General features: G+C 49.8%; 1 protein-coding gene across 1 annotated transcript; it reads left to right on the top strand.

Moving 5' to 3' along the window:
* Nucleotides 1-7,727: 7,727 nt before the first annotated feature.
* Nucleotides 7,728-24,595, top strand: brd2a (bromodomain containing 2a). Its single transcript, XM_060043821.1, has 12 exons — nucleotides 7,728-9,846; nucleotides 12,287-12,590; nucleotides 13,199-13,336; nucleotides 14,171-14,318; nucleotides 14,997-15,187; nucleotides 16,479-16,934; nucleotides 18,623-18,751; nucleotides 19,678-19,866; nucleotides 20,874-21,154; nucleotides 21,457-21,776; nucleotides 22,228-22,350; nucleotides 23,062-24,595. Exons 1-12 carry the CDS (start codon nucleotides 9,815-9,817, stop codon nucleotides 23,190-23,192), a joined length of 2,442 nt encoding a protein of 813 aa, XP_059899804.1. The 5' UTR covers nucleotides 7,728-9,814; the 3' UTR covers nucleotides 23,193-24,595.
* The last annotated feature ends 410 nt before the right edge of the window (nucleotides 24,596-25,005 follow it).

Raw genomic sequence — 25,005 nt, 5'->3', positions numbered from 1 at the left:
GATCTCATAAAAAAAAAAACAGTGTAACCTGAGCCGCAATGGCTCAGAGGAGATAACCCCTCCCACTTTATGCCTCAGTAGATAACACCTCCCACCTTCACAATGCATTCCCAGGCCGGGACTGACCTCTAGTGGAGGAGATGAGAGCAGCAGGAGATGGGCTAGGGTGAGTAGCATCCACACCACAGGCCCCGTTGCCACGCCTGTGGCCTCGACTGGTTGTGTTCTTAAAGTCTGTGTGGGGCAGGATGTTCCGGTTTGGTTGTGTTCTTAAAGGGGACATATTATGAAAACACTTTGTTGTTCAGACCCGGCGCCAGACACAAATTTGCGGGGGGGCCTTGCATTGCTCTGCGGGGGCAACATTTTTTAGGCCAGAAATGTAAAGCCTATGACTATCGACCTATGACTCATTGGTCGATTTTATCGAGGGGTTCTCCCCGATGAGATATATATATATATATATATATATATATATATATATATATATATATATATATATTTATTTATACAACGGGGGACCTAAATCCAGCGATCTGATTGGTTCCCAACTGTTGTATAATGAGCGTATACATAACTGCTATGACGCCCGATCATTTTGTGAAAGTTTGCATTATCACTCCGCGCCTGGAAGTAGAAACAGTTACAAAGTAAAAACATATGTTGGATGATGGAGAGGGTGTAAATGTTGTTACTCCGGGAGTGAGCAAGGCGATGGAGAGACTAACGAAAGCTTAGGCACACGGCGAGTGAACTGCTCCATAGGATAAATTGCCGGTGAACCGCTCTAGCCGAGCCTTCTCTCGGAGGGATGCTAAAGTGTGTTGCATAGCGACCGTCGTACATTTTGAAGGCAGCCAGGAGGGACTACTTTTTTGTATTCTTTAATAAAACGGCTACTTTGACTTTCTTGGTTTCTTTTTAAATGTAGTGTGTCTATGACTTTCGTTTCGCCATAACAGTAACCGTTGTATAAAAACAATAGATCACTTCAGTCAGTGGCATGTGCCACAGTGGCATACCACTGTGAAGGGGGTCACCGGCCCTCCGCTGCGCGTCGGGGCCGGACAACGCCCCTTAACAGTGGTATAATTATGGCGACACATTAGTGCCATAATTCACTAATGTAATAAAAGATGCATTCGGGCATATTATATTATTCCACACGCGTAGATATTAACTGCGAGTGCGCAAATTACCTTAGCGCGCGCAAAACAGCCTCTCGCGCGCGCAAATTACCTCAGCGCGCGCTAAACAGCCTCTCGCACGCGCAAATTACCTCAGCTCGCGCAAAACCTCTCGCGAAAGATGTTTAATTTTGGCACTATGGGGGAGGGAACCAAGGCAGGGCGGTCTTTCCTATGATTGGCCGTTTCTGAAGCGCGATATTTGATTTACAGCCCTCCTCTCATTCAATTCTGAATTGTACAGTAAATGGCTGAAACGATAGTTACGTATTGTAACTCTAGATTCTATGAGTATAGGCGCAGCCTTTTAAGTGTTGGCCTCATTGTCCTTTAAATAGCTGAAGAAAAGCTGTTTATTGGGAGCAGAACGTCCGCCGGCGCCCGACTATATCTGCGAAATGCGGACGTCGTTGACTTGAGGCACGCCGCACGCGGACGTAATTGAGGCCCACGCTGTTGGTGGGCGGGGATTACAAATGTTTCAGTGCTACGGCTCACGCCTAGGGATAACCCAATAGCGATAGCCTTAAAAGGCTGCGCCTATACTCATAGAATCTAGAGTTACAATAAGTAACTATCGTTTCAGCCATTTACTGTACAATTCAGAATTGAATGTGAGGAGGGCTGTCAATCAAATATCGCGCTACAGAAACGGCCAATCATAGGAAAGCCCGCCCTGCCTTGGTTCCCTCCCCCATAGTGCCAAAATTAAATTTGAGCGAGAGCGTAAAAACATCTTTCGCGAGAGGTTTTGCGCGTGCTGAGGTAATTTGCGCGGGCGAGAGGCTGTTTTGCGCGCGCTGAGGTAATTTGCGCGCGCGAGAGGCTGTTTTGCGCACGCAGAGATCATTTGCGCGCTCGCAGTTAATATCTACGCGTGTGGAATAATATAATACGCCCGAATGCATCTTTTATCACATTAGTGAATTATGGCACTAATGTGTCGCCATATTATGGCGACACATTAGTGCCATAATTCACTAATGTGATAAAAGATGCATTCGGGCGTATTATATTATTCCACACGCGTAGATATTAACTGCGCGCGCGTAAATGATTTCTGCGCGCGCGCAAATTACCTCTGCGAGCGGAAAACAGCCTCTCGCGTGCGCAAATTACCTCTGCGTGTGCAAAACAGCCTCTCGCGTGTAACAGCCTCTCACGAATGATGTTCTGCTCTCGCGCGCGAATTTAGTTTTGGCACTATGGGGAGGGAACCAAGGCAGGGCGGGCTTTCCTATGATTGGCCGTTTCTGAAGCGCGATATTTGATTGACAGCCCTCCTCATTCAATTCTGAATTGTACAGTAAATGGCTGAAACGATAGTTACGTATTGTAACTCTAGATTCTATGAGTATAGGCGCAGCCTTTTAAGGCTGTCGCTATTGGGTTATCCCTAGGCGTGAGCCGTAGCACTGAAACATTTGTAATCCCCGCCCACCAACAGCGTGGGCCTCAATTACGTCCGCGTGCGGCGTGCCTCAAGTCAACGACGTCCGCATTTCGCAGATATAGTCGGGCGCCGGCGGACGTTCTGCTCCCAATAAACAGCTTTTCTTCAGCTACTTAAAGGACAATGAGGCCGACACTTAAAAGGCTGTACCTATACTCTAGAGTTACAATACGTAACTATCGTTTCAGCCATTTACTGTACAATTCAGAATTGAATGAGGGGAGGGCTGAGGAGGGCTGTCAATCAAATATCGCGCTTCAGAAACGGACAATCATAGGAAAGCCCGCCCTGCCTTGGTTCCCTCCCCATAGTGCCAAAACTAAATTCGCGCGCGAGAGCAGAACATCATTCGCGAGAGGCTGTTACGCGCGAGAGGCTGTTTTGCGCGCGCAGAGGTAATTTGCGCGCGCGAGAGGCTGTTTTGCGCGCGCAGAGGTAATTTGCGCGCGCGAGAGGCTGTTTTGCGCGCGCAGAGGTAATTTGCGCGCTCGCAGTTAATATCTATGCGTGTGGAATAATATAATACGCCCGAATGCATCTTTTATCACATTAGTGAATTATGGCACTAATGTGTCGCCATAAAATACAACCTTCGCAATTCAGTGTCGTTGTTAGGGTCCTCCTGTGCAATTCTCTCCTCCACAACAAACGTGTCAAACGCTGGGTTAACTGTAGCCTACGTCTTCTTTTTGCAATTGGCTCAGCAGCACCGCCACTCTGGCAGCGGTGCTGGCCACTCAAGAGCGCCACTAATTCAGTCTCAGAACGCATATTTTCGATACATGCAGACGCTGAATTGATAAGTTGCACACCTGTAAATAGGTCCCTGTCCTCTGCCTGTAGCATTGCATTAGGGGGCTCCATGTTAGACAGGATTCTGTGCACTATCTCGACGATGAACCTGAAGCTGCGTTCAGATATTCATTGTCCACAGTAAGCCTATTGCCTCAACACGCACCTCTGAGCCAAATGTTCTCGTGGCGTCCATTTCTTCGAGGAGGGTGGCAAGGCCATCAAATGATCTCAAAACAACAGAGACGACGGCAAGGTGGCCAGTCCAGCGTTGATCTAAGAGGCGTTTCAATCCCTCTCCCTTGTAGAGAAGGGCCACGGTTGGTTTTCTGCAAAAATTATACAGCAATTTGCAGGTTGTGAAAAAGTTCACTAAGGACTGCTCTGCTGCCAGGGCATGAGTGACAACCAGGTGCAGTTGGTGATTGAAACAATGGACGTATGGTATGTCTCGTTGGAGTTTTTGTTGCAGAAGTTTTTGCACCCCTCCGTGCTTACCGGACATCAGTGAGGCGCCGTAATACACTTGACTTATTATTTTCTCCGTACTCAGTCCAGCTGCGGTTAATTCCTCTATGATCGTGTCAGTCAGTGGGGCTGCATCCCCCTTGTCCGCTGTGGCAATTGTCAGAAGACGTTCGATTGGCTCATACAGTTCATTGATAAAACGCACAATTATAGATTTTTTTTCTATTCCTGTAGGGTCTCGAGTACCATCAACTTTTATCGTGTAGAACGACTCCCCAACCACTCTCACGATTTGCTCAGTGATCATAGCTGACATTACGCCCATTAATTCGTTCTGGATGTCATGGCTAGTGTATCTGGCGTTGTGTGGAATGGACTGCGCTATCGTGGCCAACACAGGATCTTTCCTAAGGGTGTATTCAAACATTGACAAAAATAAACCCCAACCAGCTTCGGACATAGTGTCAAACGCATCATGGTCACCTCTTAAAGGTAAGTGGTTTACTGTCAGGAACTCGATGACATCTACTATGGATGACAAGTAAAGTAAACTAAAGTACTGATTTCTTTACCTATCGAAGCCCGTCTCTCCTTGTCCTTCCACATAGCCTCGCAAAGCAGGTGTTCTTTCGAAGCTGCATGTTTGTTCAATCCTTTTCCAATCTCCACTGCATGTTTCCAGTCGCAAAATCCAGCAAGCGTAAATTTAGTGCGCTCTGAACTTTCTGCACGGGTAACAGAAAGCAGCGTCGGCTTCTATAGAGTACTCCAGCCATTCTCTTTTGGCATACCAGGCAGTATGGAAGGATCTTTTCTTCCCAGAGAAAAGGCGTGTAGGGTACGTTCTCAAAGCCACTTGGTTTGCCGGCTCGGACCCCTGGCTCGGACGCCTGTAATGACCTCGGCTGTGTAGGGTTAGCTGGCCCTTGGTGCCTAGTGCTAACGTCTGTAGCCCGGTTAGCTTCGGCTTGAGCAGAGTGGTGAACCTCAGTTGACCGTGACTCCTCAGAACACTCCTGGCTTTCACCAAGAAATTCACTTTCTATGACCCTCCGTGGATCTTGATTAAATAATCGGCGTATGTCCATATTTCTTTCAAAATTTACATTGGAAAAATCATTGTACACTGCAATCATTTTTTTTTTTTTTGGATGTCGGGAGACTGACAGGCTCGCCGTCCAGGGCGGGCCCAATTGACTCAGAGGGTGGGCCAGGCCCACTAAGGCCCGCCTATGACGCCGAGTCTGGTTTTGTTTTGGGTATCTGGTCCTCCCACACGCATACAAACTTTAAAAAAAAGTGTACATGATTTTTTGAGTGAGATATGCAATTCTGAAAGTACCCCGCCTACAGTTACCAAACGAGCGAGTCAGTTTCGGCGCCCCCTCCTACGTAGGAAGGGGGCACAGTTGAATATTACCTCCCATTTCCCCACTCCCCTCCAATCAGAGCATAGCTTGGATTTTGTGGACGAGAAGCTCCGGCGGGGGGAACTCTGCGGCAGCCCGGCAGCTCAGCTCCGGGGGTACAATCCCTTTCTCTTCCGGACTGCCGGAAGAGAAACAGAGTTCTCCCCGATGCTTCGGCAGCAGTCCGGAAGAGGACACATGGAGGAGAAAGGGATTGTACTCCCGGAGCTGAGCTTCCGGACTGCCGCCGAGCTACCCCCGCATAGTTCAAGCTACCCCCGCATAGTTCAGCTCCCGGAGTACACCGCCGGGACGGCTTCGAAGGCGGCCGAAGCTTCGTCGGCAGTCCGGCAGCTCCGGCGCGTGGCGCTCGGCGGCAGCCCGGCAGCTCAGCCCCCGGAGTACAATCCCTTTCTCCTCCATGTCGCGGTTCATGGACTTCAGAGAGTCAAGGCCAAAGTTCCTTTTCCCCATTACTTCTCAACCATGGCCGAGATATCCCCCACTATGTGTCTTTACTTTTTGTGGAAGTACGTCAGAAGCAGTCTTTATGATTCATAATATCATCAGAGGCGCACATAACTTTAGGCCGTGATGTTAGATATAATATTACCATACATGATAATATTATTATTATGTTATATTATATTATATAGATATAGAGCTCCAGGAGTCCGCAAACGGCAACAATCCCTTCTCCTCCATGCTGCGGTTCAGTCTGACAGCTCATTGGTCATTGGGCAGCAGTTCATTTGCATTAAAGCTACAGACACCAGAAAAAAGCTCATTCTGAAGGGACTGAAACAGAGGGGAATAGCGGTAGGCGGCTTCAAAAACATATTTTCTGGAACTCGATTACTATGTTTACTTGTTGGGAAAACACCATAATATGTCTCCTTTAACGTCTGTGTGGGGCAGGACGGTCCGGTGGGGTTGTGTTCTTAACGTCTGTGTGGGGCAGGGCGGTCCGGTGTGGTTGTGTTCTTAACGTCTGTGTGGGGCAGGACGGTCCGGTGGGGTTGTGTTCTTAACGTCTGTGTGGGGCAGGACGGTCCGGTGGGGTTGTGTTCTTAACGTCTGTGTGAGGCAGGACGGTCCGGTGGGGTTGTGTTCTTAACGTCTGTGTGGGGCAGGACGGTCCGGTGGGGTTGTGTTCTTAACGTCTGTGTGGGGCAGGACGGTCCGGTGGGGTTGTGTTCTTAACGTCTGCGTAGGGCAGGACGGTCCGGTGGGGTTGTGTTCTTAACGTCTGTGTGGGGCAGGACGGTCCGGTGGGGTTGTGTTCTTAACGTCTGTGTGGGCAGGACGGTCCGGTGGGGTTGTGTTCTTAACGTCTGTGTGGGCCAGGACGGTCCGGTGGGGTTGTGTTCTTAACGTCTGTGTGAGGCAGGACGGTCTGGTGTGGTTGTGTTTCCAGACCAAAGGTCCCGGGTTCGATCCTGAAGGTCTGCAGTCGGGCTGCACCCTGGAGCGAGAGGCGGCCTGCAGGCGTCTGAACACAGGATCAGGTGGATGAGGAGGCTCAGCTTGAGGACGAAGCGTCTCTAAATGACTCAATACATCGTCTGTGTTCCTAAAATAGTCCCTCAGTTGTAGTTACTACATCTTAAATCAGTTCACACCGCGTGGGAACTGTCCTTTCTAACCCTCAACGTAGCGTAGACTGTTTATAATTCATTGATTCTAAGTTGTTATGCTTTATGTTTCAATGAATGTGTTGCACTGCAGCATTATGAATTTCTCCTGTGGGTTGTGGGGATAATGAATAGCACTCTAGTCTTGATTTTTTTTGTCCTAAAATGAGGACAATGAGGGCCAGCGGTTTCCAGAGTCACATGGGGGGCTCGTCTGAAATTGGACACTGCTGCAACGACTCAGGTCGACTTCATGTACATGTTTAGAGTAGCCGCTAGATGGCAGTATTCATTCATTGTTCTGGGTAAAGACCATCCAAGTTCCCACATACTTGACTTGCTAGAAAGAGGAAAATAGTAGATTTTTGTTTAATTTGGTCTGTCTATTTCTAGCAAATGTTGCACATAAATATAGATTGGTTGCACCTTTTTAACCTCAGGATTTAAATTTAATGTAAATGGTTGCGGTTCAAATAGATGCAGCACTATTCGTGAGTTACGTGAGAGACTTACATATAGGTCTAGAGGTAACTCCACAGTACTTCAGCCTATTCGAGTAGATCACAAAAAGCTCTAGGGGAGATTGCTGCTGCGGGTTCATGACAACGCCGATACAAACCACGAGAAGAATACATACATACATACATACATAGGCCTACATATATACATACACACATACACACATACATATATACATACGCACAGACAGGCAGACGGACACATTGCATTGTCGTTACTCTTATTACGTCACAAAACTGGTCCTGGATCAGCTCACCCGATGGCAGTTTCTATGCTTTGCCTGGCAGGTACGCATGCGCACTGAGACGTTTTACTGGAAGACAGCGTGACAGTGTCGGCAATTACGTTCAGATGCAGTGGAAGAAGCGAAATTCCCGCAACACCTGCTGAAACCGAGAAACGAACTTTTTATATTATAGGTGATTGGATCGTGAGCGGCGTGAGGGATTACAGTAGGGAAAACTGGTTACGCTAGAAATCCATAGGACTAAAGCGTATCTGCGTCACGTGGTCAAGCACAACCAATCGGAGCGATGCAATTCTATCGGAAAGAGAGCTCTTTGTTCGGCGTTTTTCAACTTTATTCGCGATTATACACACATGTCTTGAATTCGTATTTATATTTCATTGGGGCACATCTCTGGCGACATTTGACCCTGGACTGACACCATCTGGTATTTGGTGCGGATTGACACGTATGCAGTGTTGTGTACGGCAGGACTCCCCTCCCCCGCTGCGTGGAATGGGGGAGGAACGCGGACACGTTGGAGGGAAATGTGCTAAGTAAAAGTATCGAGGCGGAGGACAAGAAGATTAAATGAAGAAAACTTCCGGATACCTTGGGATTTACCAATCAAGAATTATGTGTTTGAAGCAAGGTTGTTTTTCATGTAATACGTCTTTTTATTTTAAGCAACTTTTTTTTTTTTATGACAAATTATTAATGTTGTTTATTTGGTTATACCTTGTGGTGAAACGGTGTATTTTAAGTAGCTGAAAGTATTTGTACCATGTTATCTATACTTTTCCAGCCGGTCGTGTGACGTTTTGAGGACCTGTAACCTTGGGTTGGGGGATGGGCTGGTGAGGTAGCGTCCTCGGCCTTATCGGAACGTTGATTTAATCGTTTAAACTAGTACATTCGTAGCCCGAATTGTCAGAATCCGTCAAATGTTACCAGATCGTTAGTTTCACTAAGCAGTAGAATCCGTTGCACTTGTTCAATGCATTCAGACCCCGATACCAGTTATTTTCTTTTAGCGAAAAAAGACAACCCATTAGTGCGCTCTTTGGGTACTTTTGAGTCCTTCACCTTGGGTTTATTCGTGGCAGTTGGGAGTCTTGGGACTCTATGTTTAAGGTCAAAGAGAGGGCTGAGCAAAGTGCTGTGTCATTCGGCGGTTGCTGTCCCACGGTGTCGTTCGGACTTGGCAGTGTATAGTTGTTGTGACAACGTTATGCGAAAACGGAGCGGCACCACTTTGGTTCTCGTTTCTGGTTTATATCAGATAAGCGTTAACATGAACACGAGTAAGAGACCCAAGGCCTTGGTGTGTCGATGCATGGGCTCGGTTTTCAGTCTCCTTCCGCCGAGTCGAACCATGTTATTGGTCGCGAACGGGCTGCGAAACACAGCTAGTGTGTGATTTGCGAACGTTTTATGTAGTTTGGTGATGTGTTACGGTAGTTAAACGGTGATTTAATCGACTTTTGTGAAACTTAAGATGGCGACTCTGCGCCCTTTCCGTGAAGGAGAAATGCGGACGCTGTGGCGCGTGTAGGGCGGTGTCTGGTTCCGGGGGGATACGCGTGACCTGGGTGAACAACCAATGGACGTCCTCGTACTAAACGCCGAAAGCGCGCGTAGATTCTGGTTGCCCAATCACCGCGGTCGTCTGGCCCATGCGGACGTCATCTTATGTGATAAGGAAATGGGCGGAGTCCGACCAGACATGTTTTGTAGGGACTAATGTGACGTAGCCAGTAAGAAACAAAATGTTTCCATTGCCAGATACGTTGGACCAATAGCGTCGTACGCTTGCTGTGACGGACAGGGGGCACTGGCCAATGGGACCTCCAAAAGCTGGTCCATAATACCTATTTATGTATGGATTCGCTAAGTTTCACAGACAGCTCAGGCGGCGAATTGCAACCTTGGGGGCGTAGTCTCCTTGGAGTAGTCTGGCCAATGGCGTGGTTGTGTTGTCTATAAAGCAACGGGCGAAGCGGCTGCGTCGCCATTTCACTGAAGCTGTGTCAACAAGAGCGTGGTGGCGGGGACGGGAGACAACGGACGAACTGAGTCGGATCCTGATTTTCAATATAGCTTAAAGAGAATCCGGATCCATCCTGATGGATATGGCTCTAAACCCGCCTCTTGACAGGTATCTACTGGTCAAATCGACTCTAGGGTTTCCATCGGAGGGGATATTGATAAACTCTGGATGTAATTTTTTTCTCAAACGGTTAACAAAAGTGGCCGATATTCTTGGCGCTACGGTAGGCGCTTTCGTGTCCAAATGGACGTTGTTAATAAAAAGTACGGCTTGCATTTTAAGAGTTAAACCAATTTCGCAAGCCAATATTTGAGTACGTTAGGTGGAGTCGGAGTGGTAAATAAATAGCGGGGGTATTTGTGTTGTGTATCGGCGCCATCTTCGGGACTAGTCTCCGGGTAGCCGCTCTCTGGGAGCCAGCGATACCAGTTAGCATTAGCTCCGTTGTTAGCCTCGTAACGCCTTCAGAAGGAGCCTCGGTTTCCTCCCTGCCTAAGCGTATACTCCTTCTGGTGTTGACAAATGTAGACGTTGTGCCAACCGACTTGTGGGATATGCTCGCGGCTGCTCTGGGTGCTGTTGAGGCGGCTGTAGGGAGCCTTTAAAGGATAACATTGGGGAGGCGGACTCGTCGGGACCCGGGTCCGCTCCTCATATGAACCCGCTCGGGGTTGCCTGTTACAGGGAAGGCTGTGTAAGGAGCCAGCGGTGCTGCTCACGGCTCTGTTGGTGTGTTTACACCGCTGCATTTTAGGGGCTGTGCTGGTGAGGTGTACCGGAGGGTTGTGTTTTCCTTTGGGTTGATCGTTTAGTGCTGTGGGCTTAGCTTCAGTGATGCTGCCTTGAACGCCTCCTCCAGTACATGTAAACAGTAGTAGACATTTTATATTTTTCAGTGACTGTGCAGATTTATTTTTTATTACCAAACATTGTATTGTGTACAAATATTTTTATTTAATAATAAAGTACCACGACTGTTTACTTTTGTTTCCTAGTTGTGTCATTAAAGAGAAAAAGTCCCCATTTGACGTTAGCGCAATAACCAGATGTTGTGCTGCGGTTAGCATCCAGCTACTTCAGCACAAAGAGTGAGTTGCTCTGCAGGATAACTTCCTGTCAGTCCCACGTGGCCTCAGCAGCTCAGGTAAACACGCAAAGGCGCAACCGGTCAGACCAGAGACCTGTCACGTGGGTCAGGTGATTTGATAGACCACAGGTTATGAAATTATAATTCATAACATGCTGTTATGTTATCAACAGGTGTTGAAGTGAGATAATGTAACTTGCTTGATTGGAGTCTGAGAAAACAACCACTGTCACTAATATTGACGTGACTTATGTATCGATCTAACAGTCCATTTTAATAACGTAAACAAACATCAATCAGTTATTCTCGTAACTTAAACTGTAGACGTTATAAACATATGGAGGGCGCTGGAGTGGAAAGAACAGGGTGCTGATGAGTTACAACCCAGGAAGGGGGCGGGGTGACTGAGAATCCTGTTCCCATGGTTATACCAGCCTAGCGAGCAGCTGCAGGGAAACATTAACTCGGTTTCCAAGGGGACAAACAGGTCTGTGAAATGGCTTGTGGAATCACGTGCACAGTGCTGTCGCAGGGGTTCAAGTGTAGCTTAAACCTCTGCACTGTTTCTTACGGCTCAGGTCATTGGTGATCCATGTCTGTGCGTTTGTAAACATGCATACTGAAGATATTCCGTCCTAGATAAGGTGCTCCTGTAAAACATTGATCACAACAGTGATCGGTCTCCATAAGACAACATGAGAGCACCCCTACCGATTCCATAGCTGTGAGGAAAGTTGTTGAACTGCCTGATGACACCCCAGAAACACACAGTCCAGAGTCTGGTGTGCGGGGCAGAGTGGCGGTTGTCATGCTGTGTGATCATGTATCCCGTCCAGTGCCTCAGTTTTGCGGCCTCATCAGACAACCTGTTGAGTGGCACTACAATGACGGCACACCAGGTGGACCCCACCCTAGTCAGGCTTTGACTTTGAGGTGTTCTTTTCTGTGTGCGCACAACAGTGGTATTGATGCGACTAGTGTGTAGTCATTTGATTAATGGCTGTTCCCATGCGTACGATGCATAGATTCGTCTACAGGCCCCTCCCTCAGGATGGGGGGGGGGGGGGGGGGGGGTCCTGGGTTATGGTCACACGGTAGTAGGCTGTAGATTTGGCTATTCTGGATCATGGGAAATCAAAGCAGGGTATGGTGTTACTCAGACTGGTCGATGGCATCACTTTACCAGCCTTGTTCCCAGGCTGAGGTCCTGTGAACTGAGTGACTGCCTTATGTGTGATAGTTGTGAATAGAGCGATGTAGGGAAACAAACTCATCATTTTATTCAGACGTTCAATGTTATATTTGGTATTTTGGTAATATTATCGGTGATATTTAATATGTGCAGTTGATATGTTGCTATACATCTTTGGTTAGGCCAATGCCAGGTCAGCTGGGTGTGTGTGCAGCGGGTCAGTCGGGTGTGTATGCAGCGGGCCTCACGGTGCGTCTCCCTCCCCACAGCTCCATGCTCGGGGTGGAGGTGACGGGCGTCTCCGTGATGGACCACAGCTCCTCCACCGCGGCCGGGAAGCGCATCCGCAAGCCGTCGCTGCTCTACGAGGGCTTCGAGAGCCCCGGGGGGCCGGCGCTGGGCCAGACCCCCGCCGCCGGGCCCCCGCAGCCCCCCAACAAGGACCCCAGCCGGCAGGGCCGCGCCACCAACCAGCTGCAGTTCCTCCAGAAGGCCATGATCAAGTCCCTGTGGCGCCACCACTTCGCCTGGCCCTTCCACGAGCCGGTGGACGCCAGCAAACTCAACCTGCCCGTGAGTGTCCGGCCAGAGCACGCTGCCGCAGAGATGCAGCGCAGCAATCACTGGCCATAAGCTGCCAGAGGAAAATCATACGATCTTGCACACGCTCATTAAATAGTCGAACCATTAGCAGTGACTAGAAACAGCATTTAACGTTAGGGCTGAAAATTCATCGAATTCACGAAGTAGTAGAACGCGGTGTGCAAAGGCTGCGAAAAGTGATTTGTTACCGTTACTGACTGGAAATCAGTACGATTCATTTATTTTTATTTTACAATTCAATAGTTAAAGAAATGTATAATATAAATTAATCTCAACACATCGGCCTGGCATAAAGGGAAGAGCAGTTTTTATGTAGACTGCTTCCAATGTTGTGTTGGTCATACTAAAGAATGATCTATTTCTTTTTTTAGTGAATAATACACAACATAAGGAACATAACAAATTATAAAAATCACATTAAATCACAATCGCAATATTGGTCAAAATAATCGTAAATACGTTATTTCCCAAAAATCGTTCTGCCCTATTTAACATCCATGTCGGCCGATGGTTGATGGATCCTTTTGTGTACACTAGAATGTAGAATATATTAAGACGGGGCTGGTGTTCCCTCCCAGGACTACCATAAGATCATCAAGATCCCCATGGACATGGGCACCATTAAGAGGCGGCTGGAGAACAACTACTACCGCAGTGCCAGCGAGTGCATGCAGGACTTCAACACCATGTTCACCAACTGCTACATCTACAACAAGGTAACGCACTCTTCACTAAGGGGGACCCTAACTTTGTTTGAGGAACATTACCCAAGCATCCTGGGGAGGCTATCCCAAACATTATCCTGAGTCAGTTTACCGTCACATTAGTTGGAGAAACTTTATCCAAACATTAGCTTGTGTAACTTGAAAGTGAAACTAGCGTGAGAAACTTTGTCCCAACACAACATTGAAAGTTAAACTAGCTTGACAAACTGTATCCAAAATTAATCTTGGTTAACTATACAGTGAAACTTGCGTGAGAAGCTTTATCCATACATTATCTTGAGCACCTGTTACGTGACACTAGCTTGAGAAGCCTCCTCCAGACATTATCTTGTTTAACTTTACAGTGAAACTATAGTGAGAAGCTTTTTCCAGAAATAATCTTGAGCACCTTGGCGGGACACTAGCTTGAGAAGCTTCATCCAGACATTGTCTTGATTAACTTTACAGTGACACTAGCTTGAGAAGCTTCATCCAGACATTGTCTTGATTAACTTTACAGTGACACTAGCTTGAGAAGCTTCATCCAGACATTGTCTTGATTAACTTTACAGTGACACTAGCTTGAGAAGCTTCATCCAGACATTGTCTTGATTAACTTTACAGTGACACTAGCTTGAGAAGCTTCATCCAGACATTGTCTTGATTAACTTTACAGTGACACTAGCTTGAGAAGCTTCATCCAGACATTGTCTTGTTTAACTTTACAGTGACACTAGCTTGAGAAGCCTCATCCAGACATTATCTTGAGCCCCGTCACGTGTCACTAGCTTGAGGGAGGCCGCTGGCTCCTCTTCAGTCGGTGTGTAACTCCCAGCTCCCCTCTAGCCCTCAGATGACATCGTGCTGATGGCCCAGTCCCTGGAGAAGGCCTTCCTGCAGAAGGTGGCCCAGATGCCCCAGGAGGAGCTGGAGCTGCCCCCTCCTCCACCACGAGGGAAGCCAGGGAAGCAGGGCCGGAGAGGGAGAGGGGCAGGTGAGACGCGCCTTTAAACAACCAGCTGTCATGCCGGACACACGGTCATCAAAACACACAATGAACATCACACAGTCACCTCCTCGCATGCATCACAAACAACATCACTACACACAAGTAAAATATACGTCACGCACAATAGACACCGCACACAAGAATCAACATCCACTAAACACGTACCATATATAAACATTCAACATCCTATACACACACATGCATCACACACAACATACACACCACAAATTAATCATAGACATCAAACGCAACATACTGAACACATGTACCATATATATATATATATATATATATATATATACCACCATATATACCACATCCTATGCTACACACATGTACCAAATACGTCACACACAACACGTACCATATATAAATACACTACACACGCACACAACATCCTACACTACACACATGCAACATACTCACTCACTCACTCACTCACTCACTCACTCACTCACTCACTCACTCACTCACTCACTCACTCACTCACTCACTCACTCACTCACTCACTCACTCACTCACTCACTCACTCACTCACTCTTAATTAAGGGAAGCATCTATTACCTTCTCCATCAGCCATTGGCTGCGTCTGTCCTGGCCCCGCCCATCTGGTGCTGATGTGTAGGCATTAAGAACTCTGTGTGTGTGTGTGTGTGTGTGTAGTGTCCGGAGGGGTGACCACGGCCCACCAGGTCCCTGCCGTGTCCCAGTCGGCCTACTCGCCCCCCACCCCCGAGACCCCCGACATGCTGCTCTCCATGACCCCCCAGATCCTCCTCCCCAAGTCCCTGAGCCACGCCCCGCCCAGCCCCGCCCTGCTGGGCCTGCCTCCCCACACGCAGCCCACCACCAAGGTAACACACACACACACACACACACCACCAAGGTAACACACACACAGCCCACCACCAAGGTAACACACACACACACACACCACCAAGGTAACACACACACACACACACCACCAAGGTAACACACACGCACACACACCACCAAGGTAACACACACACACACACACCACCAAGGTAACACACACACAGCCCACCACCAAGGTAACACACACACACCACCAAGGTAACACACACACACACACCACCAAGGTAACACACACACACACACCACCAAGGTAACACACACACACACCACCAAGGTAACACACACACACAGCCCACCACCAAGGTAACACACACACACACACACCACCAAGGTAACACACACACACACACCACTAAGGTAACACACACACACAGCCCACCACCAAGGTAACACACACACACACACACCACCAAGGTAACACACACACACACACACCACCAAGGTAACACACACACACACACACCACCAAGGTAACACACACACACAGCCCACCACTAAGGTAACACACACACACAAACCACTAAGGTAACACACACTCAGACTCATCAACACACTGAAGAAAACCACATGAACATTCCATAGTCACTTCACCATGCCACTGGCACTTTACTGTTGCACCTTGTGACCACTGATTGTGTGTGTGTGTGTGTGATTATTGTCAATGTCTTATTTAAATGTTTTTAGTTAAACTGCACATTGGAGACTGGCCAAACGCAATTTCAAACTTCTGTGCTAACCCTGTTACATAGATTTTTGACAATAAAGTACACTTGAACTTGAACACACACACACCACTAAGGTAACACACACACACACACACACACACACACACACACACACACACACACACACACACACACACACACACACACACACACACACACACACACACACACACACACACACACACACACACACACACACACACACACACACACACACACACACACACACACACACACACGGCCCACCACCGGGGTAACACACACACGGCCCACCACCGGGGTAACACACACACGGCCCACCACCGGGGTAACACACACACGGCCCACCACCGGGGTAACACACACACACACACAGCCCACCACCAAGGAAACACACACACACACACACACATTACATAGGTAACACACACACACACACCTTGTGCCCACACGATGGTAATTTAAATGACGAGATGGAATCAAACAAAAATTGCATTCTGGGAAAATATCTCGATGCACAACGTGAGTATGAATGCTGACTCTGGTCTGTCCGTCCGTCTCTCAGAAGAAGGGGGTGAAGCGGAAGGCGGACACCACCACCCCCACCACCATGGCCATGCCCCTCATGGCCACCCTGGGGGTGGGCGGCGCCTCCCCCATCACCCTCACCTCCCTGGGGGTGGAGCACAACTCCAGCCTGGGGATGGGCCCCGGCCTGGGCCTGGTCACCATGGGCCTGGGCGGGGGGGGCAAGGCGCCGCCGGGGGGCCGCCGGGGGGTCAGCGGGCGACCCATCAAGCCCCCCAAGAAGGACCTGCCGGACTCCATGCTGCCGCAGCCGGCGCGGCGCAGCAAGCTGAGCCCGCCGCTGCGCTACTGCAACAGCGTGCTGAAGGAGCTGCTGTCCAAGAAGCACGCGGGCTACGCCTGGCCCTTCTACAAGCCCGTGGACGCCAGCACGCTGGGGCTGCACGACTACCACGACATCATCAAGCAGCCCATGGACCTCAGCACCATCAAGGTACCCCCCCAACTAACCCCTCTGACCCAGAGTGTGTGGTGTTGTCAACAGTACCCGGGTCGTTCAGTGTGTTGTCAACAGTAGGGTTGTTGTGTTGAGGGGGTTGTCTAACAGTAGGGTTGTTGTGTGGAGAGGGTTGTCCAACAGTAGGGTTGTTGTGTTGAGGGGGTTGTCTAACAGTAGGGTTGTTGTGTTGAGAGGGTTGTCTAACAGAACAGGGTTGTTGTGTTGAGAGGGTTGTCTAACAGAACAGGGTTGTTGTGTTGAGAGGGTTGTCTAACAGAACAGGGTTGTTGTGTTGAGAGGGTTGTCTAACAGAACAGGGTTGTTGTGTTGAGAGGGTTGTCTAACAGTAGGGTTGTTGTGTTGAGAGGGTTGTCTAACAGAACAGGGTTGTTGTGTTGAGAGGGTTGTCTAACAGTAGGGTTGTTGTGTTGAGAGGGTTGTCTAACAGAACAGGGTTGTTGTGTTGAGGGGGTTGTCTAACAGAACAGGGTTGTTGTGTTGAGAGGGTTGTCTAACAGAACAGGGTTGTTGTGTTGAGAGGGTTGTCTAACAGTAGGGTTGTTGTGTTGAGAGGGTTGTCTAACAGAACAGGGTTGTTGTGTTGAGAGGGTTGTCTAACAGAACAGGGTTGTTGTGTTGAGAGGGTTGTCTAACAGAACAGGGTTGTTGTGTTGAGAGGGTTGTCTAACAGAACAGGGTTGTTGTGTTGAGAGGGTTGTCTAACAGTAGGGTTGTTGTGTTGAGAGGGTTGTCTAACAGAACAGGGTTGTTGTGTTGAGGGGGTTGTCTAACAGAACAGGGTTGTTGTGTTGAGAGGGTTGTCTAACAGAACAGGGTTGTTGTGTTGAGAGGGTTGTCTAACAGAACAGGGTTGTTGTGTTGAGAGGGTTGTCTAACAGAACAGGGTTGTTGTGTTGAGAGGGTTGTCTAACAGTAGGGTTGTTGTGTTGAGAGGGTTGTCTAACAGTAGGGTTGTTGTGTTGAGAGGGTTGTCTGACAGAACAGGGTTGTTGTGTTGAGAGGGTTGTCTAACAGTAGGGTTGTTGTGTTGAGAGGGTTGTCTAACAGTAGGGTTGTTGTGTTGAGAGGGTTGTCTGACAGTAGGGTTGTTGTGTTGAGAGGGTTGTCTAACAGAACAGGGTTGTTGTGTGGAGAGGGTTGTCTAACAGTAGGGTTGTTGTGTTGAGAGGGTTGTCTAACAGAACAGGGTTGTTGTGTTGAGAGGGTTGTCTAACAGAACAGGGTTGTTGTGTGGAGAGGGTTGTCTAACAGTAGGGTTGTTGTGTGGAGAGGGTTGTCTAACAGAACAGGGTTGTTGTGTTGAGAGGGTTGTCTAACAGAACAGGGTTGTTGTGTTGAGAGGGTTGTCTAACAGAACAGGGTTGTTGTGTTGAGAGGGTTGTCTAACAGAACAGGGTTGTTGTGTTGAGAGGGTTGTCTAACAGTAGGGTTGTTGTGTTGAGGGGGTTGTCTAACAGTAGGGTTGTTGTGTTGAGGGGGTTGTCTAACAGTACAGGGTTGTTGTGTTGAGAGGGTTGTCTGACAGAACAGGGTTGTTGTGTTGAGAGGGTTGTCTAACAGTAGGGTTGTTGTGTTGAGGGGGTTGTCTAACAGTACAGGGTTGTGTTGTGCTCAGTGTTTTGTGTTCAGTTGTCTAACGGTCCGTGTGTTGTCTTGAACAGAGGCAGATGGACGGCAGGACGTACCGCGATGCCCAGCAGTTCTCCGCCGACGTCAGACTCATGTTCTCCAACTGCTACAAGTACAACCCCCCCGACCACGACGTCGTCGCCATGGCGAGGAAGCTACAGGTAACCGCGAATCATATCCCTAGAGTCCCTGTGTTTCTCTAGCGCAGTCTCGATGTTTTGCTGTCTTGAAAGCAAAATGTCTTGACTCCTCCCTCCTCCTTAACGTTGTCTTGACTCCTCCCTCCTCCTTAACGTTGTCTTGACTCCTCCCTCCTCCTTAACGTTGTCTTGACTCCTCCCTCCTCCTTAACGTTGTCTTGACTCCTCCCTCCTTCTTAACGTTGTCTTGACTCCTCCCTCCTCCTTAACGTTGTCTTGACTCCTCCCTCCTCCTTAACGTTGTCTTGACTCCTCCCTCCTCCTTAACGTTGTCTTGACTCCTCCCTCCTCCTTAACGTTGTCTTGACTCCTCCCTCCTCCTTAACGTTGTCTTGACTCCTCCCTCCTCCTTAACGTTGTCTTGACTCCTCCCTCCTTCTTAAGGTTGGCTTGACCCCTCCCTCCTCCTTAACGTTGTCTCGACTCCTCCCACCTTCTTAACGTTGTCTTGACTCCTCCCTCCTCCTTAAGGTTGTCTTGACTCCTCCCACCTTCTTAACGTTGTCTTGACTCCTCCCTCCTCCTTAACGTTGTCTTGACTCCTCCCTCCTCCTTAACGTTGTCTTAACTCCTCCCTCCTTAACGTTGTCTTGACTCCTCCCTCCTTCTTAAGGTTGTCTTGACTCCTCCCTCCTCCTTAACGTTGTCTTAACTCCTCCCTCCTCCTTAACGTTGTCTTAACTCCTCCCTCCTTAACGTTGTCTTGACTCCTCCCTCCTCCTTAACGTTGTCTTGACTCCTCCCTCCTCCTTAACGTTGTCTTGACCCCTCCCTCCTTCTTAACGTTGTCTCGACTCCTCCCACCTTCTTAAAGTTATCTCGACTCCTCCCTCCTTCCTAACGGCTCGCGTTCCTCCTAACTCCTGCGGTCTGCTTGCCCTCAACAGGACGTGTTCGAGTTCTGCTTCGCCAAGATGCCCGACGAGCCCCCGGCCCCCCCCAGCTCCTCCTCCTCCTCCTCGTCCTCCTCGTCTTCGTCGGAGAGCGAGCCCAGCAGCGAGAGTGAGAGCGAGAGCAGCCCCAGCTCGGACAGCGAGGAGGAGCGAGCCAACCGCCTGGCCGAGCTGCAGGAACAGGTGTGTGTGGCTTTTTTTTTTTTTTTTTTTTTTTTTTTTTTTTTTTTTTTTACAGTTCAGACCTATGACCTCCTCGCAGCGGGCCTGTCTCTAAAGCCAGGGCGGGGGGGGGGGGGGGGGGGGGAGACAGGGGGAATCACACTCCTCCATGCACTGCCACTGTCAAAGCCACGCCCCCAAACTCTTGACCAGAGCGCTGGCTTTAGTGAGCACACAGACAGAGTGGCTGGTAGGTTTGTAGACACAGAATGCCCGGGTAGGTAGGTAGACAGACAGACAGACAGACAGACGGACAGTCAGAGTACCCGGGTAGGTAGACAGACAGACAGAGTGGCTGGGTAGGTAGACACAGACAGGTAGAGTGGCCGGGTAGGTAGACAGACAGGCAGAGTGGCCGGGTAGGTAGACAGACACAGGCAGGCCTTCCAATCATTTTGTTTGGGGCAGAATGACCTGATAGGAAGGTCTTATAACAGGCCTGAGACCACCACAGATACTGTATTGTTTTCTTTATTTTTGTCAGAGCATTTGATTTATTGATTGCTGTAGGGATGTAAGGACAGTTTTATAGAAATCGGACCAAATGACTCCACCTCCAAGTGAATCATCTGTTAATATTGTTTTTCTCCTCTCTCCCTCCCTCTGTCTCCCCCCGATCTCCACTCTCTCCTTCCCTCTGTCTCCCTCTCTCTCTCTGTCTCCCTCTCTGTCTCCCTCCCTCTCTCTGTCTCCTCTCCCCCCGATCTCCCCTCTCTCCCTCCCTCCCTCTCTCTGTCTCCCTCCCTCGGTCTCCCCTCTCTCCCTCCCTCGGGTCTCCCCTCTCTCCCTCCCTCCCTCTCTCTGTCTCCCTCCCTCTGTCTCCCCTCTCTCCCTCCCTCGATCTCCCCTCTCTCCCTCCCTCGGTCTCCCCTCTCTCCCTCCCTCGGTCTCCCCTCTCTCCCTCCCTCGGTCTCCCCTCCCTCCCTCGGTCTCCCCTCTCTTCCTCCCCCCTCTGTCTCCCCCTCCAGCTGAAGGCGGTCCACGAGCAGCTCACGGCTCTCTCCCAGGGGCCCATCGTCAAGCCCAAGAAGAAGAAAGAGAAGAAGGATAAGAAGAAGAAGAAGAAGCCGGAGAAGGAGAAGCACCGACGGATAGAGGAGGAGCCTGCGCCCACGCGGCCTGCCAAGACCCCCAAGACCACCAAGACGCCCAAGACCCCCAAGACCCCCAAGAACAAGGCCAGCCGGGCCTCGGGGACCCCCGCCACACAGCCCAAGAAGACCCCCGGCAGGAAGAACAACAAGAGCAAGTGAGTGGCGGCCACTAGTGGCCCGGAGGGGAATCGCATCCCTCCCTATAGTCTCACTGGCTCCCCCGGCCTGGCCCCCTTCAGGGGGGTTTGGGGAACACGGGGGACCCCTCCTCCTTCAGGGATGTGTAGGGGAGTGGTGGGGGCTCGTTCGGCACCCAGCACCCGTATCCCCTCATCCGACAGTGGAGTTAAAACACAACCCCTGATGATGGAGTCTGTAGCTCTGTCCTTTAACTTCCTTCCTCGTGTCTGCCGTCATGAACTAAACTACCCTCCCCTCACCCCCCCCCCCCCCCCAGGTCCAAGAAGGGCGGCATGATGTTCAGCGTGCCCCCCATGGACGCCCCCGAGCTCCTCCCCCACTACGACTCTGACGAGGAGGAGGAGACGGTGCCCATGTCGTACGACGAGAAGCGGCAGCTCAGCCTGGACATCAACAAGCTGCCGGGGGAGAAGCTGGGCCGCGTGGTGTACATCATCCAGGCCCGCGAGCCCTCCCTCAGGGACACCAACCCCGAGGAGATCGAGATCGACTTCGAGACGCTCAAGCCCTCCACGCTGCGCGAGCTGGAGCGCTACGTCATGACCTGCCTGAGGAAGAAGCCCCGCAAGCCCTACGGTGAGGGGGGGCGGAGCTAGTGTGGGCAGAGGGGGAGGGGCCTGGTGTGTGGTGGGAGGGGTTTACTGGGTACGTGTAAGACCTAGTATGGGCAGAGGGGGAGGGGCCTGGTGTGTTTGGTGGGAGGAGTTTACTGGGTACGTGTAAGACCTTGTATGGGCAGATGGGGAGGGGCCTGGTGTGTAGTGGGAGGAGTTTACTGGGTACAGGAAATACCTAATATGTGTACAGGTAGGGGTTGTGTGTAGTAGGACGTGCCTTGCGTGTAGTGGGAGGAGCTTTGTGTATCTGCGACCTGATATGTGTTGGGGGGGAGGGGCCTAGCATGAGTTGGAGTGTAACGGAGCGGTCTGGATGGTAAGGGGGAGGGGCCTACAGTGCTGAGCCCTGTGGTCCAGGAGGAGAATCTCAACGTGTGTGTGTGTGTGTGTGTGTGTCTGTGTGTTTGCAGCGAAAGGCGGGGCGGGTAAGTCCCGCGAGGAGATGGTCCTGGAGAAGCAGCTGGAGCTGGAGAAGAGGCTGCTGGACGTCAGCGGGCAGCTCAACTCGGGCAAGAAGCCCGCCAAGAACAAACGTGGGTCCCTGGGGGGCGCGGCGGGGGGCGGGACGCTGACCTTCAGGGGACGCTTTTATCTGAGGCCCCTTACAGTCGGTGCATTAGTCAGGAGAAAGAGACACCACCATGTATGGTGCAGTGAGGATGTTCATAGAACCAAGGGCCGAGCACTAACCATCACTAGGTTAACCCGTTCCCCGTATACTGCAGCGAGCTAGGAGGAGACGCTACGCGATGCTAAGTACTATTTATAAGTGCCAGGACGTACATCATACGATAAGTGCGTACAATAAGTGCGGACCGTTGTTTTGCAGCCAAAACGCATCTTAAAAGTTTACCAGCCTGGACGGCTTTAGATAACAGCCAGCTGTAAACTCGGTCGTATGGCTGGTTGATCTTTGTTAGTTTAGTCAAGGGGGGGGGGGGGGGGGGGGTGTGTGTGTCTAACCCCCCCCTGTGTGTGTGTGTTACGGTGTGTCTAACCCCCCCTGTGTGTGTGTGTGTGTGTGTGTTACGTTGTGTCTAACCCTGTGTGTGTGTGTTACGGTGTGTCTAACCCCCCCTGTGTGTGTGTGTGTGTGTTACGTTGTGTCTAACCCTGTGTGTGTGTGTTACGGTGTGTCTAACCCCCCCCTGTGTGTGTGTGTGTGTGTGTGTTACGTTGTGTCTAACCCTGTGTGTGTGTGTTACGGTGTGTCTAACCCCCCCCTGTGTGTTTTGCGTCCCCAGCGGAGAAGCCGTCGGCGGCCGAGGCCAACGCCCAGCCGTCGCGCCTCAGCGCCAGCAGCTCCTCCTCCGACTCCTCCACCTCCTCCTCCTCCTCTTCCTCCTCGGACACCAGCGAGTCGGACTCGGGCTGAGAGAGAGAGAGACGGGCGAGAGAGAGAGAGAAAGACAGGGTGAGAGACGGACGGACGGACGGACGGGTGCGTTCCTCTGACCCACTGAACTACTGAGACCTACAGGACCCGGGGCCCGGACCCGGACCCACCTGGACCCCCGCGGGCTGGACCACGCCCCCCTCCCCGCGGAGCCACGCCCTCGGTCGGGGCGTGGGGGCGGGGCCTCCGGCGGGCGTGGCCGTGGGGCTGTAAAGAGGACGTGTACAGGCTCATCACGATGTACCTTTTCTTTTATAAAGAAGCATTTTAATAAGATAATTTATTCCCTCGTTTCTGGGGAGAGGGAGGAAGACTTGGTGGCATCTTTATTTTTCTTTTCTTTATTTTTTTTTAACGGGGGGGAGTGTGTGTGTGTGTGTGTGTGTGTGTGTGTGTGTGTGTGTGTGTGTGTGTGTGTGTGTGTGTGTGTGTGTGTGTGTGTGTGTGTGTGTGTGTGTGTGTGTGTGTGTGTGTGTGTGTGTGTGTGTGTGTGTGTGTGTGTGTGTGTGTGTGTGTGTGTGTGTGATGGAGCTCCTGGCCCCCCGTCAGACCTCTTGGGTGTACCTCCAGCCAGGAGGGGGCAGAAGTTGTCGTCGTGTCTGTCGTGCTGCCACTCCACTGCTGTTCTCATTACAACCATGTCATGTGTGCGCGCTTCTTCTTGTGACCAACTGACGAATAAAGAGTGAGACTGTGTCTTGTTCACTCACCAATGCCCAACACCTCACTCCTGGCTGCCTCCTGTTCCTTCAGCGACTTCCTGTCCGGGTTGCCGTACTGGGTTGGTGTCTAAACCAGTGCAGAGACCAGTTCATTGGTCGAGGGCCAGTTCTCTCCTTGGTTCTTTGAGTTATCACCCTTCAAATGTGTCTGGGATTTCGTTTTTCATGTTTTAAAGTTGTTTCAGTTGAAATCTGTTAGAAAGATTGTTTCCTTAATTGGTCAAATATCCACTTTTTAGCTCAGCTTTTGAGAAGAAATGGATTAAGTTCTACAGCATGGACGCACAATCTGATAAAACTGGTAGCCTACAAGTTATCAATGTTCATGATATTTTTTTTGTCAGCTGTTCTTACTTTGTTTTGAGCATTTACAGTTTGCGATTGAAACATGTTTGTGTTAAATATAATTTATTTAGGTGTCTGTGTGGAGAACACGTTCATTAAACATCAACTGTACAGATGAAGCTTGTAAAAGCGTTGTACATAGGGTAGTTTCTAGCACGACTTTGTTTCAGATTTGACCTAATGTTTTGTTCTTCTCCATGAGACGCTCTGTCCTAGTCTTACTCTCTGAGGTCCGAACACGACCTGCCTCTGTAAGATGCAACATTCATTTGAACACATGCACATAAATAAATAACGTTGGATCTTTTTAACAAATATGAGCTCTTTGATTCTTGATTAAAGTATGAAGGGTTCAACACTTTGCATATTTCAAACTAAATACTGACATATTTTAATATATATGTCCACCCTCTGACTCAAACATTTACTAAGGGACAACGAGAAAAGCATTATATCTATTTGTATTAGCTATATTAGATGTAAGAACTAAGTCAGGTAAGTTAGATTTCCTCTGGATGTATAGGGATCTCGTTAATTCAGGAAAACAAGCTGATACAATACTAGGTGTAAACTTTTAACCGAGATGTGTAAAAAGTAATCTTATCAAAAACAATTAAAGTAACAGGCCAAACTATTTTCGGCGAAAACGAATGCATTAAGCAGTATTTCTGTTTCACGACAACATGAGACCACTTCCCGGACCTGAACCAGACCCCCGGCGCCCC

Source organism: Gadus macrocephalus, chromosome 22, assembly GCF_031168955.1.
Source record: "Gadus macrocephalus chromosome 22, ASM3116895v1".
Lineage (NCBI taxonomy): Eukaryota > Metazoa > Chordata > Actinopteri > Gadiformes > Gadidae > Gadus > Gadus macrocephalus.
This window is presented reverse-complemented; position numbering and strand designations above follow the sequence as displayed.

Coding starts and splice junctions, on each gene's coding strand:
- brd2a (XM_060043821.1), top strand. CDS start 9,815: ATGGATATGGCTCTAAACCCGCCTCTTGACAG. Junction 12,591..13,198: donor CCAGCAAACTCAACCTGCCC/GTGAGTGTCCGG, acceptor GTTCCCTCCCAG/GACTACCATAAGATCATCAA. Junction 14,319..14,996: donor CCGGAGAGGGAGAGGGGCAG/GTGAGACGCGCC, acceptor GTGTGTGTGTAG/TGTCCGGAGGGGTGACCACG.